This window comes from Callospermophilus lateralis, chromosome 4 (genome assembly GCF_048772815.1).
Source record: "Callospermophilus lateralis isolate mCalLat2 chromosome 4, mCalLat2.hap1, whole genome shotgun sequence".
In the NCBI taxonomy this organism is placed as follows: Eukaryota; Metazoa; Chordata; class Mammalia; order Rodentia; family Sciuridae; genus Callospermophilus; species Callospermophilus lateralis.
Window position 1 is genome coordinate 27,250,028 of NC_135308.1, and position 19,360 is coordinate 27,269,387.

Sequence of the window (19,360 nt, forward strand, 5' to 3'; positions counted from 1 at the left end):
GAAATGATTTATGTTCCATTTGGTGTTTGTTTTGAACAGACACTGGGTTTTCATTTCTGGTAGTTCCAGAAGTAAGGATGGATTTTGCAGAAGTTACAGATGACTCTATATAAAATGGTCTCTTTGGCTTCTCTCATTTCAATCATTATAGTATCACTTATCTATATTAAAATGAGGAGCACTTTCACCTTACTCACAAAAGAAAAAAATCACTAAAATGTCTTTATTTTGTATTATATTAATTAATTAACTTATTTTTTATAGTAAATTTGGAATAAATGTTAATGAGGAGTGCCAAGTATTTAATTAATCGCTAACATATCCCATTATTATATCATTTCAGCACCATGTCATCAAAAAGTATAAATGACTGTTAAAACAAGAATCTTCTTGTTATCAAACTTATTGTGTTTTTCTTTTTACTCATAAATTTGTTGAGCTCCTACCATGTATTAGCATGGAATTTAACAAAATCATTACAAATTATTTGTCTGTGACTTGAAACTAAATAAAACAATATGGATTTCTTGCTTTGATGTCAACCTGGATCTTCCAATCACTGTTAGAAATCTAAATGAAGAAATTCAAACAGAAAGACAAGAGCTAGGTTTTCTTCTTCTTTGTAAAGTGTATGTATTTTGCTCCTTGATTATGTAGCTATTAAGATGACATTGTGCTTAACTTGAAAATTACTTGTAAAAGGTAATAATTTTTTTCATATGAACCTCTACGAATGTTGACTTAATACCTAAGAAAATCACAATTTCTTGATTTAGCAGGTGTCAGTGGAAGTAAAAATAGCAGGGTAGAAGTCAGTAGTACAGATGAAAAGAATCCAGCTGTCTCCTCTGACTTTAAAAGTCTCTCTGAATTACCCAACTGCTGAAAAAAATATATCAGTGAATAGAATGCTGTGATAAAATTAAGAATTTCAGGTAAAAGAAACATTTAAAGTTAAGGGAAATGAACCAAATGGATCTATTGATATACCTAGAAGTCTTTTTATAACCAAAAATACCAACAAATTGTTTATAAATTCCCCTTCTCATTTACTCTTTCAAGGAATAGAATATAAAAATACTTTGCAAAGATCTTAGCTCAGAATCCTATATTTCAAAATAGCATATTTTAATGATCTTTTCTCATCTTGGAATGGATTTAATGACTATCAATCAATCATGTTTGCACTTCAACAAAAAAGGAAATATCTTTAGATTTCACTAAAGGCAGACATATCTCAGGGTTTAAAGAGCCCATGATTAAGCAATTTCACAGGGTAGACATTAGCTAGGGAGTGCAGTGTCTAGTAGTGGTTTTCAACCATGGCCATGCATTAAGATAATCTCAGAAATTTGAGACAGAAAGAGATGCTTAGACCTTTTTGTGCTGATTCTATATTTTAAAAATCACTGCAGGTGATCCTGATGGGTATCCAGTGTTAAGAACTACTGCTATATTAGAATGGAAAATCTCATGAGTATACTTGATGTGAAGGCTTTTTTGATCTTCATCATTAGACTTTATAGGATAGTATTGCTGAAGTTAAAAAAAATGGGTAATAATCCAGCAGTTCATGTAAATGTCACTGAAATGGCTAAAGGTATAGATGAGTGGGATGCTGGACATGAGCCAAATTTCTGAATTAGGGTTTTTAAAACTTGGCATTACTGGTATTTTGGGTCAAGTAATTTTGTTATGGAGACTATGCTCCACACTACAGGATGCTTACCAACATCCCTAGTTTCTATCTACTAGATGTCAGTTATGTAATCAAAATTTCTCAATATATCCTGAAGGAAAATGGCCCTTGGTTGAGAACTACAACACTAACACATGAAAATAACAGGTCAAAGGGAAGCAAATGAATACCAGAATGCACTGTCATTTCAAATGCAAACTGGAAAGGTATCAAACATATTGACCACAATAGGCTCTAAAAATTATGCAGAGTGTGGCTTAATGCAGAAAATTACTGTTATTTTATAAATATACAATCATCATCATCATCATCATCATCATCATTATCATAATTATGACCCCAATCTAGCAATGAACAAGTTGTGATCTTAAAATCATTCCTTAAATGATTCTCTAAGTTCATAGCACCTCTTTTCATAATTGTCAAAAGCTGGAGGCTACCAAGATGTACTTCGGTAGATGAATGATACTACATGTGGTATATCCAGAGGACAGTTGGAAAATTAGTAGTAAGAAAATAAGTGAGCTATCAAAGTATAAAAAGTGAGGAAGAAACATTAATGTATACATTATGTGAAAAAGGCTATCTGAAAAGGTTGCCTACTGTGAGACTTAGTTATGGAGGAAGTAAAAAGAGGAATAGCACAAAGGATTTTTTGGCTTACCCTATTTTACTTCACCTGCTTTACTTCACTTTACAAACACTGCGTTTTCATTTATTTATTATTCTCTTTCTACACATTTCATTGGTGCATCATAGTTGTACATAAAATGGAATCTGTGTTACATACTTGCACATGTTCACAATATGATATTGGCCAATATCACTCTCCAGCACATCCACCCTCACTACCACCTGTCTCCCCTAGTCCCTTTCCTACTAATGTCCCTTTGATTTTTATGAGATCTGCCCCCACCTTTCTTTTCCTTCTTCATATCTAGCTTTCACATTTGAGAGAAAACAAACAACCCTTGGCCTTCTGAGTTTGGCTTATTTTGCTTAACATGATGGTCTCAAGTTCCAACCATTTTCCTTCAAATGACATAATTTCACTTTTCTTTATGGCTGAATAAAACTTCATTGTGCATATATACCACAATTTCCTAATCCATTCATCTGTTGATGGACACCTAGGCTGCTTCCATAAAATGGCTATTATGATAAATGTGTGTATGCATTTATCAGTGTATTATGATAACTAATTCTTCAGGATTGATACCAAGGAATGATATGTCTGGGTTCTAATTTATAGTCCCACCAACAATGTGAAAGTATTCCTTTTTCTCCACATCCTAATATTTATTATTTTTTATTCTTTATGACTATCATTCTGATTGGTATGAGATGAAATCTCAGTGTAGTTTTGATTTGCAGTTCCCTAATTGCTAATGATATGGACCACTTTTTCATATATTTGTTGGTTGTTTGTATTTCTTCCTTTAAAAAGTGCATTCACTGCATTTTTAACAAGCCAAAGGTTTTTGTTAACTATTAACTTAGCCAATTTGTCAGTGCCATTTTCCCAAAAAAGTCTGTGGAAAAGTGTGTCTGCATCACATGTTGACATTTCTTGCAATATTTCAAACTATTTCGTTATTATATTACTTATGATGATCTGTGATCAATGATCTATGATGTTACTATTATAATTATTATACTTATATAAGATGGTGACCTTAAGTAATAAATGTTGTGTTTTCTGATCACTCCACTACCTCTTGGTCATTTCCATCTCTTTCCTTCTCCTCAGGCCCCTCTATTCCTTGAGACCTAATAATATTGAAATTAGATCAGTTAACAACCTTATGAGGGTCTCTGTCCAAATGCAAGGAAGAGTCCCATATCTTTTGCTTTAAATAAAAGCTAGAAATGATTAATCTTAGTAAGGAAAGCACGTCAAAAGCTGAGAGAGGCCAAAGGCTTACCCTCACCTGTCACAGTTAGCTGAGGCATGAATGCAAAGGAAAAGTCCCTGAAGTCCCATTCCAGTGAACAAATGAATGATAACAAAGAGGAACAGCCTTATTGGTGAGGTGAAGAAAGCTTGAGTGGTCTGGATAAAATATCAAACCACACACAACGTTCCCTTCAGCCAAAGCCTAATCAAGAGTGAGGCTTTAATTTCCTCAATCCTATGAAGGCTGAGAGGTTAAGGAACTGCAGAAAAAATATTAAATTAGAAGAGGTTGGTTCATGACATTCAGAAAAAGAAGCCATCTCCACAACATATTGGACAATATGAAGCACGAAATGCTGTTACAGAGCCTGCAGTAAGTTATCCAGAGACCTAGTTAAGACCTCTGATGTAGATAAGACTTCCTTCTATTTGAAAAAGACACCATTTGGGACATCTTCAATGCCTGACTTCAAAGCATCAAAGGACAGGCTGACTTTCTTGTCTAGGGCTAATGCAGCTCGTAACTTTAAGTTGAAACCAGTGCTCATTTATTATTCAAAAATTCTTGGGTTCTTAAGAATTATACTAAATGTACTTTGACCATACTATTATTATATCACTTATGATGATCTGTGATCAATGATCTATGATGTTACTATTATAATTATTATATTTATATAAGATGGTGACCTTAAGTAATAAATGTTGTGTTTTCTGATTACTGCAAAGTCTGGGTGACACCATATCTGGATTACTGTACACTTTAAGCTCACTCTTAATATATTTTCTGCTACATTAATGAAATACCTGAGGCTGAGTAACTTATTTTAAAAGAGGTTTATTTAGGTCACAATTCTAGAAGGTCAGGGGTATGCAACCAGGGTTTGTTCTGGTGAGGAGCTTCAAGAGATGGTATCACGATCTTGGAAGCACATGCACGAAGAGATCACATACCAAGACAGGAGGAAGATGGGGTCCCGCTATATCTTCTGAAGCCAAACCTCCAATTGATATAAGGATTTCCCATTAAACTCCACCTATTAAAGGTCTACCATCCTTTAATATCACCAAACTGGGGAACAAGTTTCTAACACATTAGACTTTGGGGGACACAACGCTTTCAAAGTAAAGCAGAGACCTATTACTTATGAGAAAAAGATTCCTTTCATAATATTGCTATCCATTGATGACACACCTGGTCACTTAAAAGCTCTGATGAAGATGTACAAGATTACCGTTGTTTTCATACCAGTTGACACAACATCATTCTGTTACCAATGACTGATTTCAAATTTCAAGTCTCATTTACAAGTATGTTTCATAAGTGACTTAGATAGTGATTCCTCTAATGGATTTTGGCAAAATGTGTAAAAATACTGATAACTATCTGAAGAGGTGCTAGATGCTATTGAGATCATTCATGGTTTGTGAGATGAGGTGAATTATTAATATTAACTGGAATTGCTAAAGTAGATAAAATCAGATATTTAAAAGGAGACATTATAATAGATACCTCAGAAATACAAACGATCATAAGATTATTATGAACAAATATATGCCAATGTATTGAAAAAAATATGAGTCATAAATAAGTGCCTGAAAACACCAAAAAAAAAAAATCCTACTGTTAGGGTTTGGATGTGAAGTGTCTGCCAAAACCTCATGTGTGAGACAATGCAAGAAAGTTGAGAGAAGAAATGATTGGGTTGTAAGAACCTTAACCCAATCAGTGAATTAATCCCCTAATGTGATTAACTGAGTGGTAACTGGAGAAGGTGGGGTACTGGGGGTGTTGCTTTGGAATATATATTTGTTTCTGATGAGTGGAATCTCTCTCTCTGCTTTCTGACCATCATGTGAGCTGCTTCCCTCTGCTGCATGCTTTTGCCATGATGTTCAGTCCCATCTTGAACCCTGAGGAATGGAGTCTGCTGTCTATGGATTGAGATTTCTGAAACTGTGAGACCCCAAATAAACTTTTTTTTCCTCCACAGTCGTTCTGGTCAGGTCCTTTAGTCACAGCAGTGAAATAGCTGATTAAAACACCTACCAAGATTGAATAATGAATAAATAGAAAATGAGTGAAGACTACCAACAAGTAATGAAACCCAATCAGTAATTAAAAGTCTCCATTCACAGAAAATCCCAAGACCAGAGGGTTTCAGTGCTGAAATTTACCAAATATTTAAAGAAGAACTTCAGTTCTTTTCAATTTCACTCAAACTACTAAAGAAAAAAAATTGAAGACAAATAAATGTTGTCAAACTCATTCTACAATGCCAACATTACCCTGATAGCCAAACCAGACATGGATGCAAAGTAAAAGAAAACTATAGACCAATATTCCTAATGAAAATAGATACAGAAGTCCTCAATAAAATACCAGCAAACTGAATTCAACAATACATGAAAAATATCATTCAACATGCTCAAATGCAATTTATCCCAAGAATGCAAAGAGCATTCTACATATGAAAATCACTATACATAACACATCATATTAAAAAAAATAAGCACAAAACAAAGTGATCACTTCAATATATGCAGGAAAAGCATTTGATAAAATTCAATAGCCCTTCATGATAAAACTCTTCTAATAGAAAATTTAGAAAGAGAAGAAACACACCTCAACACAATAAAGGACAGATATAGCAAATTCATAAATGACATCAAATTGAAGGGGAAACGTTAATGGTTTTCCTCTAAGATTTGGAACAAGACAAAGATGCCCACTTTGACCACTTTTGTTCAGAATTCTACTGAAAGTTCTACCACAGTAATTAGGCAAGAAAAAAGAAATAAATACGATCAATTGGAAAAAAATTAGGTCTGGTGGTATAGCTCAGGGTTAGATTGCTTGGCAAGTATGTGCGAAGTCCTGGGTTTCATCTTCAGCATTGAGGTTTTTTTTTTTAATTTGAAATAATGATGTTAAATTGTCCCTGCTTTCTGATAACATGATTGCATTTATTAGAAAACTCTAAAGATCAACAAAAATCTGTTAAAATTAATAAATTAATTCACTAAACTCATAGGATATAAAAATCAACCTGCAAAAATCATCAGTATTTCTATAGCCTATATGAAAAATAAACCAAGAAATTGACTTCACTTGAAATAGCTACAAAAGAAGAAAATACTTCAAAATAAATTTAACCAAGGATTTGCAATATTTCTATAGTGAGAACTATAAAGCTTAGATGAAGAAAATTGAAAAATTCACACATAAATACAAATATATCCTGTGCTTGCAAATTGGAAGAATTAATATCATTAAAATGTCCATACCACCCAAAGTGATTTTTAGTAACTTAATTTAGGCCCTATCAATCGACGAATGAAATTCTTCACAGAAATAGAAAAAAAATCTAAAATTCGTATGGAACCACCAAGGACTCTGAATAGCCATAGCAATCCTGAACAATAAAACCAAAGCCAGAGGTATCATATTTCCTGACTTCAAATTGCTACCAAAGTATAGCAAGCAAAACAACATGGTACTGATAGGAAAGAGACACATTGAGACACATAATAGACTTTAGAAAATAAATACATGCATTTATAGACAATGGATTTTTGACAATGGTGCCAAGAACACACATTGGAGGTAAAGGGAGTCTCCCCAATAAATGGTGCTGGGAAAACTGAGCATCAACACACAGAACTAGACCCTTATCCCTCACCATAATATAAAATCAAATCCAAATAGATTAATGAGTTAAATAGAAGACCCAAATGTACAAACACTGTTAGAGGAGAACATTGGAGAAATGTTTTATATCATTAGACTACAGAAGAATTTTTTTTTTGTGGGGGGGGGTAATGCAACAAAAATAATAGGTAAATGGGATTACATCAAACTAAAAAGTTTCAGCACTGCAATGGAAGCAATCCACCAAGTGCAGACACAATCTACAGAATGTGTAAATATTCGTATTTGCAAAATATGCACCTGGAAGGGGTTGATGTGCAGAATATACATGAAACTCAACTCAGTAGCCCCCAATCCCTCCAAGCCCCCAAATACTCCAATTAAGAAATGGGTGAGACTTCAACAGAATTCTTCAAATAGACTTCTCAAGAGAAGACTATTAAAACTATTTGTAATCTATGACTTTTATTTCATTCCTAACAGTGATTTATGATAAAATATATTTTAAAGATCTTTTTAAATTTTTATTTTTATCAATTGAAAATTGATAGTTGTGTATATTTACTTGTTTTAATATTTTTCAGTTGTAGGTGGACATAATATCTTTATTTATTTATTTTATGTGGTGCTGAAGATGGAACCCAGTGCCCCACAGTGAGAGGCAAGCATTCTACCATGGAGCCACAGCCCCAGACCCAGGTATGTATATTTATGGGATGAAGTTAACATTATGAATTTCTCCCTACCCCAAATATTTTTCTTCTTCATTCCAGATTTACTTATCATAAGAGATATATTTTGTGATGGGAAAGACATATTTCTGTGGTCAATTCCTCATCCCAAACTTTCTAATCATGAGAAAAACAAAATACAAATTATACCTAAGGTAACATTACCAAATACATAGCTAATATTTCTCAAAATTGTCAAGGTTATCAAAAACAAGGCAATTCTTAGAATATGTCCCCAGTTGGGCTGGGGTTGTGGCTCAGCAGTAGAGCACTCACCTAGCACAAGCAAGGCCCTGGGTTCTATCCTCAGCACCACATAAAAATAAATAAATTAATTAACGATATTGTATCCAACTACAACTAAAAAATAAATATTAAAAAAAAGAAAAGAAAACGTCCCCAGTCAGTTTAGCTTAGGGAAAAATGATTAAATCCTTAATAGGATACTGTTACAGGAAAAAAAAAAAAAAAAAGATTTAGTAAAAACTAAGGAAATCTGAATAAAACTTGGACTTCAATGGAGAGTAAATATTGATATTGATTCATTAATTATGATAAATGTACCATACTAATGTAAGATATTAGTAATTGGAAAATTGAGTTTCATAAATATGGAAACTCTGTACTATCTTTGCCTTTCTGTAAATCTAAAACTATTCTAAATGAAAACACTTGTTTCTTAAAAAAAATTACTTTAGGATTATAAAAAATATAAACAACTACAAATTTCTTGTCAGAAATTATATCAAAGGATGATATGTAAGATATGTCTAATGAAAGTTGAAATCCCACTGAATGCATAAAAATTATTTTAAAAAAAAGTTTGGCAGAAGACTATACAAACATGACTTGAATAATCATCAAAAGAACAACCAAAAAAGAACATAAAACCAAAAAAAAAGTTGGCTTAACATTTCAGGAATTTATTTTAATTATAATTGAGTTACAATCAGAACTTATGGCGAGCTGAGTGGTTCTACATGATTAAACTTTTTTTTCCTAGCCTCTGTCACTAAATCTCTCATATTTGAAAATCTAACACTAGAAGCCTCTTTACATTTTGTATCAGGTTTTCTCATTTCGGCCAATGCCATTATACAAGGCTAATCAAAAATTTCTGTCCAATTTTACCGCAAGAAATTAAAATGAGTGAGAATTTTGATTGGTTTCTTCCTACATTTTATGTGCTGAGACCGTTAACATCTCAACAGCTACACTGACATTGGTCTATAGTCCTAGAATTTGGGTTTAGTTCTGAGCCATACTTGAAAATCTACTTCAAATACTTACAGCTCAAGTGGGTTATGAACTCCCATTTTTACCCCAACTACATAACCCACTTGAATCTAATGTATGAAATATGATACGTCAAGAGCTTTGTAATGTTTTGAACAACGAATAAAAAAAAATACTTACAGCTCATAAAATCCTGGATCTTTCTTCCATAAAGCAACACTTTTGAAACATTATTTTTAAATATTGTTGGTCTTCCTGAAACAGTCTGCATTCTCCTCTTTTTTTTATTTTATTTTTTTTTCCTACTGAAAAACCAGGGTTAAAGTGTATTGTTCTAATCTGAAAAAAATCAGGTTGACTTCCCTGTGTTAGACTTGCTGTATCCTATGGAGAGAGGAGGCTTTATTTTAGGAACTCTATATTGGCAGTCTTGTTCAAAAAAATTGCTTTTTGGTTGTCTGTTTATATGTATTAATCTTAAAAGAAGCTAAATTTTAGGGACAGTCTAGAATGAAGGTTTCTTTGATGAAAACCCTGCTTACAAATTTACCTGAGGATACTTTACAGATAGCTATCAAAAATGTCGTACTTATGGCAAAGTATTTTTGAATACTGAATTCTTTATCTTCTGCACAGTGTACTTTTATTGCAAAAAGAGACAATTTACAATTGTGGCTACCAAATTCTCTACCTGGTAGTTTGGTCATCCATAAGGTTGCACCAGTATCTACCTCACCCAGTTGTTTGGAGGATTAAATGCCCTAATAGTTTGTAAAGTTCAGAACATGGCAACTTGCAATATTAAGCACTTAACAATGTTTCATATTATTATTACTGCACTAAGCTTTGACTTTGAGCTATAAAAATGAACTATGAGTTATGACATATGGAATAGACTGAAAGCTAATTATATAGTGTATGTTTTATAGGTACTAGTCTAACATGCTGTGATCAAAATCTACAAATATCTAAGGTTAACAAGAAGGGTATTTAAAAATAAACAAGTAGAATGTTTATTCATTTGTAAAATTTATCTGCAAAATGAGGTAATAATAGTAACCACTTGTCTTGGTTGCTTTAAAAACTGTACATGGTATATTGCTGCTTTTTAAGAGGACATATTGTTATGGATTCAATTTTGTCTTTGCAAAATCATATAATGAAATCCTACTCTTAGTATCCCCGAAAGTGACCCTGTGTGGAGATTAGGTCTTTACAGATGTAAGCAAGTAAAAAATGAGGTCAATAGAGTGGACTCTAAGCCCATATGACTGGAGTTCTTATACAGAAGGGAAATTTGAACACAGATATGCACACCAGACTTTTGAATGATGGCCCCAAATTTTTGAAATGAATTTGAATGGGCCTTGATACTTCATGAGAGGAAGCACACAATGCAGATCAAATGTGTTTTCAAGATCACTAAGAAAGAATATTGATTAGCATCCAAGTTTGGTGATATAATGCTGCTTTTAAATTAATTGCATTTGTGCTGATGTAGTTTCAACTAGTAACCATTTTAATTTTTATGTGGTATAGAGAAACAGGGATAGGATAACAAAGTTCTACTAGTATTAATTCAGGAAACTTTTCATGGAGTTGCTGCAAAAAAAATGATCCCACCTTTTAGTATTATTTACTATTTCTAGTCAAAATGCATTGATAAAATTTCAGAAACACAGACATTTTTAAAAGTAAGGAAGAGAGGCAGAGCAGGTTAACTCATTGAACTTGAAGATATAATCTACCTACAAGTAGGAAAAGGAAGAGAGGAGGAGGAGATGGAGGTGGGGAGGATAAAGAGAAGAAGAAGGATGAAAATAAGAAAGAAAGGAAAACAAGTACCAGAGAGCACAGAGGGAAAATCTCCCCCCACGCCTGCCCCCCAATTTTATGGAGCCAAACTAAAATGGACCACACACAGCTATTCACTTCCCGGGCCTCAAAGTCATCCCCTTCAAGAAGCCAGTGTTGGGGTAGCTGAGCATGACCCAGAGCCCTCTGCAATGTGCAGAGGGATGCGGCTTCTACTTCTGCCTCAGTACTGTTCATTCCCCGGGTGGCAGGGTGTGTGTGGGGGGGGGGTGTTAAAAAAGTTAGGGCACATCTTGGTGGGCTGAATCTCTGCTGCACAGCCACCATGGGAACCAACACAGCTCCTTCCACCCTTCTAGCCTGTTGGTGGGACTAGTGACACAATTGTTACTATTACCAAAAAAATAGTAACATGGTTCATGATTTGCTTTAAAAGTAGTTATTTGAGATTCCTTTAAGATGCTTAACTGGCATATGGACAAGTAGTTACACACAGATATTCATTTCCTTCTGTGATTATTTTTACTATGAATTTATTTTACAATTCTGAACAAAACAACAAAATTGATTGCAATAGTCCTGGCCAGAGGGCCTGATAGCAGAAATGTGCTTATAGACAGACACCTTTATCTCTCATGGGTTCACTTTTGTAGCTTTGTGGAGAGCTGGTATGAACTTTAGAGATGATCTTGATTTTGCCAATGAGTAAACTGTGATCCAGAGGAGGAAAGTGAATTTCTGAGGCTCACAGTGGCATCACAATGATACTATCCCAATCATAACAAAAAAACCAACATTAAATTAATTTGCTATATTCTAGCCATTATTAATTTATTTCACTACAGTGGCAAAATGGAAATGATTCTAAAATAAGAGGCTTTCTTTTTACTAGAAAAAATTGCTTAGATATCATTGAGTACTAGCCTACTGAATATTTATGTTGCTTTTGTTAATGCAAGACCTTTCTGTATATTAATTTATTCTAGATTTGTACTTTGATATTAATGCTACAAGGAATGTAGGTGATAGATGCAGTTTAAAGCCCCTTAGTCATATTATTTAAATTCCACTTTTATTCACATTCATGTCTTTTACTTCCTTGAGTACAACTAAGCATTGTCCACAAAACAGAAATAAATGAGTATCACAGAAAATTATTCCATAGATAACTACAAATATTCACAACTCAGGCAAACTCTCATCTGAGATTCCTATCCTAATGATATTGAGCAGCAACACAGAACTTGTTATAAGCAAGGGAAGAAAAAAGTTTGTCGGTTAACAATTATTTTTGAACTTTTCTGTGAGGTTGAAGTAAATGATATCATTACGTATTAGAAAGCATACTTAATATGAATTATATTCTATAATTAAACACATGTCTTGTTCAGCAGAAAAACAGAATAAAAACTTCAGTGTTTCATTATAAGAAAATTATTCTAAGACATACAAAAGTACTTTCAACCATATTACTCTGAATTTTCACCACTCCTGTGCATTAGAAGATATATAAATGCTTAGTCTGCATTGTAGTATGTCTAGCAATATGAGTATAAATTTGATTTACCACTAAATATCATATCAAGAAAGATTTAGGGTCAAAATTCATATAATTCTTAAGTCATCACAAAATACTAGAGTTACCCCAAAACTTATATAGTAAAATGTAGAGATATGTTTAGGTGGGGTTCAGATATACATATTGCCTATAAATTAGAAATAGATTTTTTCTGTTATTCTGTATGGGAATGTCAAAGTCCTTTGTAAAAAGTAATCATAAATCAGTAGGCACTTTTGCTGCCTCTAGAAACAAAGCAATTTGTACTGCATATAATTGGAGAATTTGAAAAGAATTTTCACAAGAAAAAAAATCTTAATTTGGAAGTAATGTCATCAAGATTTAAGATAGCCCATCAATGAAGAGAATGTTAATGTGTTTAAAAAATACTTTCTTAGCAGATGAATGTAAACACCTGTGTGCTATTGAAATAAACCCACATTAAACACTAAATGCAGAGAAATAACATACCCAGGCGCTCACGCATCTTCCGCAAGTGGTGATTTTGAAATCCCCATAGAGATCTTTGATTGCACCAGTTGTGAAGAATCCTTCCACCATCAGCAGAATGCCATACACGAAGAACGCAGCTGCAATGCCGTAGATCACATACTTAAAGATGTCAATCCTGGGGGAGAAGGGAAAAGTGTTGTTGGTCTGCAGAAATTGATTCTGGCATGCTCAAGGCTCCTTTGGAAGGAAAGTTGGAGAATGTTGATATTCACCGTGAAGGCTGAATTTACAAACATTTTTGCTTCATATTTCTAATGTGTACATATACATTTTGTTCTGCCACTTTTAATATTTGTCCTGAAGGGATATGAGGTTTTCATGTGTGTAGGTATCTTCTTCCCTTCTAGAATCCCTGCTTCCCTGGTTCACATCCTTGTAGTCTTGGATAAGCAGTGAATTGTATTTCCAAAGGAGTTTACTTAAATTCATTTGATAAGTAGGATAATTTATCTGACTAGTACAAGATGTGAATGTAAACATTTATATGTAGAACATTGAGATTTTAAAACATTTTTTTAAAAAGAAAGCTTTATAAGTAATGATGTATTCTGCATAAAATTACATACTTAATATGTCTTTCCTCTGAATAATCAATTTTATTTTATTTTATACTTACCTTAAACCATCACAAATATTTGCTGCTGTTGCAATCTCATTAATAACAAGGATATAATTTTACAGATAAATTGTAATTTATCTATAAAATTTAGCCAGAATCACTAATTATATGGAACTGGGCATAAATTAAACCATAGCATAATTCCATAAAGGCTTGGGAAGATACTTTTCCTTTTCTCACAATTGATTGCTCAATAGAAGAAAAAATTCACATGGCTAAAATAAAAATTTACATAGGAAATATAAAAGTGCACATACAGAGAACTGAAACATAGATAATAGATGAAGATAGGGAGTAAGGTAGATAGGTAGGTAGGTTAGATGGATGGATGAATAAATTGACAGACAGATGACAGACTGATAGATGTTAAATAGGTAAATTCATATTCCATAGATTTGCACCTAGGATATGAATATTCACTGGGATTAAAAAGAACACCAGTGCTTTTGTGAAGTGAGTTTCTATTTACATTTCCTAGTTTTGAAGATATTCATTCTATATTTATTCTCCAAATGGTGTATTTTAAAACTATGGGAATTTACCATCATTGTGGCTTGGAGTTAAAGATCATTCCATTAAGATTTATTATTATATATTGTTATAACCAGTGGCCATTTTACATTCAATGTAGTCAGAGTTGTAAAAATGCAGATGTGAAATGTAGATGTGATATACCACCAGTTTAATGCTATACATTTACTTAATTTAAGAAACGGATCATCTACAACATTTGGAATGTATTCACTGTATGTATGCATTGTTTATGATACAGGACAGGACATTCTAACCTAAAAGTCAACACAGCACCAATACTGATGTACTTTGAGGCTAAATACTTTTTGGACACAGTGGGATGAATTTTATAAGTAAGACATAATTACAGGGCTGGGGATGTAGCTCAAGTGGTAGCGCGCTCGCCTGGCATGCGTGCGGCCCGGGTTCGATTCTCAGCGCCACGTACAAACAAAGATGTTGTGTCCGCCAAAAACTGGAAAATAAATATTGAAAAAATTCTCTCTCTCTCTCTCTCTCTCTCTCTCTCTCTCTCTCTGTCTCTCTCTCTCCCCTCTCTCACTCTCTCTTTAAAAAAAAAAAGACATAATTACATAATTCAGCAAAATTCATCCATGGTGTTTTGGTAGGGATTGCATTAAATCTGCAAATCATTTCCAGTAGTATAGACATTTTAATGATATTTCTTATTCTAATTTATGAGCACAGATATCTTTCATTTGTCTTCAGTATCTTTCATCAATGTTTATTTGTTTTTGCTTTTTATACCACTTTATTCCAACCTGAGCACCTCAATATAAAACTGAATACTGATGAACTGTTTTCCTTACTAATTCTGAATTACTGCAAAATGAATATGTTCTGCTAGCAGCTCAATACTTAAATACTTAATTAGATTAAATCATCTCTTGACACATGGTAGATTTAAAATAATGAAAAGAATAATAAAATAATTAAAAATAATCAGTGTAGTATACTGAACTGATCAAAATAAAATGGACTTTGAAAAACAAGGTTGCAATATTGTCACTAACATTGCGATATTTATGTTACAAATTACAGATACGTTGTTTTGTAGAGTTCTATACATGGGGAACAACTGAAGCCACTTCCTTTCAAAGGAGGAAGAAATAAATTAGCTGTTTTAGTAACTGTACATCTTGTATACTTTTAAGTAACTCTTCAATATTACAGAAAAATAATAATGTTTTATTATGTTCCTCTAGACATCTTTCAGTTCTGGTTAATTTTACTCCTAAAAAATTGTTTTGTTTTAAGACTATTGTAAATTTAATAGATTTCTTGATCCTTATTTCATCACTTCTGCTTTCTTCTACCATGTGTATAGTTTCATTTTATTATATTTAGATACAAATTTAGTGTTTATTCTTTGAGTGGTATAAGAATTGGACACAATTTTATTTTTCAAACTGACTACTTGTCTTACCGTTTATTAAAGTATAATCTTTGATCAACTTATTTCAATACTACCACTATCCTAAAATACAGATAGATAGATTGATTGATCGAGCCTAGTCTTGATGTGTCCTTTTCTATCCTTTCCATTTTATCCCACAAGTCTATCTGTGCATGTGTCAGTCAGTACAGCATTGCTCTAATTATAGAGGCTTTAGGTATATCTTGATATCTTTCAGGGTTAGACACCACCAAGATCTTCCTTGTCAGTATTTTCTTAGCTCTTCTTATGTTTTCATCTTTTCGTGTGAATTTTAAGTTTAACTTCTTTTGTTCTAGAGAAAAGCTCACTGAAGTTTGTTTTAGATTTCATTTAATTTGTAAATTAATTTTGAGAGAACTAATACTTTAATAATCCTCACCAAGAACCAGGGTTGCATTTTCATTTGTTCACATCAACTTTTACAACTCTTGGGAACATTTTACTGCTTACTTCAGGTCAATTTTAAGTACTTACGATTAAGTTTATTATTTGGCTTCTTTGACCAATGTAAATAAAATTTGCCTTCACCACCAAATCTTCTAATTATTATTTGTCTATACAAATGTTGCTGTTTTTCATGTAGATTTTTTTAAATCCTGTACATTGCTGAATGCTCCTATTTTTTGAATTAGCTTAATCATTGATCCTTTAAGATTGTCCCAGATATATATCAACCTATTATCTCAAAGAGAGTTTTATTTCTTATTTTCTAAATCTTAGGTATCTGATTGTTTTCTCTAATCTAACTGAATTAGCAAATACATCCAGAATAATGTTGAGCAGAGGTAGAGATTATTCTTACCTTTCTTGTCCCTAATTTTAGTAGGGGTGTCTGCTTAAATAATATTCTAAGTTTAGATTTGTTTATATATATATATATATATATATATATATATATATATATATATATATATATATGTATAGCATCTATTGCTATCTTTTTATTTTATTGGTTCTTTTTAGTATTATATAACAGTACAGTCTATTTTGATATAATTATACAAGAATGGAATATATCTTATACTAATTAGAACCCTAGTCTCATAGATGTACAAGTTGGTGAGACTCACTGTGGTGTATTCATATATGTACATAGGAAAGTTATGTCAAATTCATTACACTGTCTTTCTTTTTCCTATCCCAGCTTCCTTTCTTTCATTTCATTTTTTTAATACACTGAACTTCTATTCCCCCTGCTCCTCTTGTTGTGGGTTAGCATCCACATATGAGAGAGAACATTTGACCTTTGTTTTGGGGGTCAGGTTTATTTTACTTATCCTGATATTCTACAGATCCATCCATATTGCTATTTTAGAAGTTTATTTGAAATCAACATTTTTACTAATATTACTTTTAAGTTTAAATTAAAAAAATCAATAAAACAAAATGTGTATGCCTTTTTTTGCAGGTATTTTGGAAATGGGCTTAATCCCTCCATTGAAACTAGAAATAGGTTTTCTGTTCAGCTTTCCTATACATCTTAGAGTTCCAAATTGCTGTTTATACCCATCTGGATTCTTCTCACATAAAAAGAGTAGGAGATTAAAATTGCAGAGAGTACTATACAGTCATGCTTTCTTTGCTCATGTATCTCTAAAATTTTCCAGTGCTTTCACTTTCACAAAAAGTTTTTATTAGCAAAAATTGTAAAAAGAGCAAAGTAAAAACACCTTTGGTTATGGTGGTCAGCTAAAAACCTATCCCTCCAACATTCGCTTTATAATCCCTGAATCCTATGACTCTTATTTGATAAGGAAAATGAGTGAATATTACTTAATATTACATAAATTATGTCTAAGTTAAGGATCTTGACAGGAGAAGATGATCCTGCATCATTCAGGTGGATCTTTAATCACATGTATCCTCATGGGGGACAAGCAGGGAAACTTTGAGAGAGACATGCAGAAAAAAGAGAGAGTACTAAGATGGAGGCAGAGATTGGAGTGAAGTGTCTTCAAGCCACAGAATGCCTGTACCACCAGCTCCAGGAGAGGCCAAGAACACCCTTGAGCTCTGGAAAGGTCCAACCCTGCAGATGCTTTCACTCCAGACTTCTGGCCTCCCCAGTACATATTGCCTCCTTATTTTCCTCCTCTTCTTTTTCCTCTAATGCAGTGCTGGGGATTGAATTTAGCCCTTATTCATTCTAGGCAAGTGCTCTACCTCTGGGCTGTACCCAAGCTCCATTTTTTTGTTTTGCTTTAAGCTACCAAGTTTATGGTGACTTCTTTATGACGGTGGCAAGAAACTAACATTTATCGATTCGTCTGAATAGGAGGTTGTTTTGAACTGTTTCTGACATTGCCTCTATGATGCACGCTATAATCATGTATTAGAATACAGAGATTTGACAGAGATGCTGGAGTATATAGTATCTCTTCTTAGAGTTGGAAAATGTTAGTTTTAACATTTATTGTTGAATATGGAGAAGGGACCACTAGTCCCTTCTTAATCAGTTTATTCTCAATCAGTTCAATGTGTTAATGGATAAGCAATACACAGATTTTCCAGTCTGGGGTATAGATATATTGAAGTTAATGGTTCCATTTGCTTTTCTTTTAGAATTCAGAAAAGAACACAGTATCGCAACTTTAAAGAGATTTTGAAAATGCTTTGAATGTTCACAAATATCATGCAGAAAATTCATGTTAAATTATTTATATTGTTGTAAAAACCATGTAATATTTAATCTCTTAGCAGATTTTTAAGGGCATCTTATAGTACGGTTAACTATTAACACAATGTTTTGTGGCTGATCTAGAACTTTTTCATCTTGCAAGACTGAAACTTCATACCCATTGAACAGCAACTCATCTATTCTCCCACCAGCCCCTGGCAACCATCACTTCTGTTTCTATGAGTTTGAGAATGTCATATATCACATGAATATGGAGCATGCAGCATGTTCTTCCTGGTGGCTGCCTTATTTCACTTAGACTAAAGCCCTGTCATCCATATTTTAGAATATAGCAGGATTTTCAATTTTAATGTCTGAATAATATTCCATTACATACCTAAAACATATTGTCTTTATCCATCCACATTTATTTAGTATGTTTCCACACTTTGGCTATTGTTATAGATGATGCAATAAACATGGGAATGAGGGTATCTCCTCAAGATCTTGATTTCCATTCATTTTAACGGATACCTAAAATTACGATTGCTAGATTCTATGGTAATTTTATGTTTAAAAGTGTTAAGGAAACCTCTGTACTCCATTTATACAATAGCTGTACCATTTTACATTCCTACCAACTATGCACAAGAATTCAGGTTTTACTTTTAATCTTTAATTCATTCTAAGCAGATTAAATCCTGTATTCCCCATAACATTTATTGAGGGGACCACGTTTTCGGCATTTTTGAAGAGAAAATCTTGCCACCCTTTGGGCAATAATTAAACTGTATATGTATGAGATTATATCTGGACTTTCAATTTTGTTCCATTGATTTGTTTTATGTCTGTGCTAGATTGTTTTCATTACTATAGATTTATAATGTTTTGAAATCAAGAAATAACATGCACCTGCCTTTATTCTTTCTTAAGAATAAGAATGTTTTGCTGTCCAGAGTTTCTAATGATTCTACATGTATTTTAGGATTAAACAATTTTTCCATTTCTGTAAAAACTGCCATTGGGGTTTTGTTGGGAATTGAATTGATCT

General features: G+C 32.9%; 1 protein-coding gene across 2 annotated transcripts in view; it reads right to left on the reverse strand.

Moving 5' to 3' along the window:
- The window catches only part of Gpm6a (glycoprotein M6A), a 311,940-nt gene that overhangs the window by 16,374 nt on the left and 276,206 nt on the right, over positions 1-19,360 (reverse strand). For both annotated transcript variants that reach the window (XM_076852375.1, XM_076852374.1), the window contains one exon: positions 13,060-13,216. In XM_076852375.1, coding sequence (XP_076708490.1) covers positions 13,060-13,216 — 157 coding nt within the window. The remainder of the gene's footprint in view (positions 1-13,059; positions 13,217-19,360) is intronic.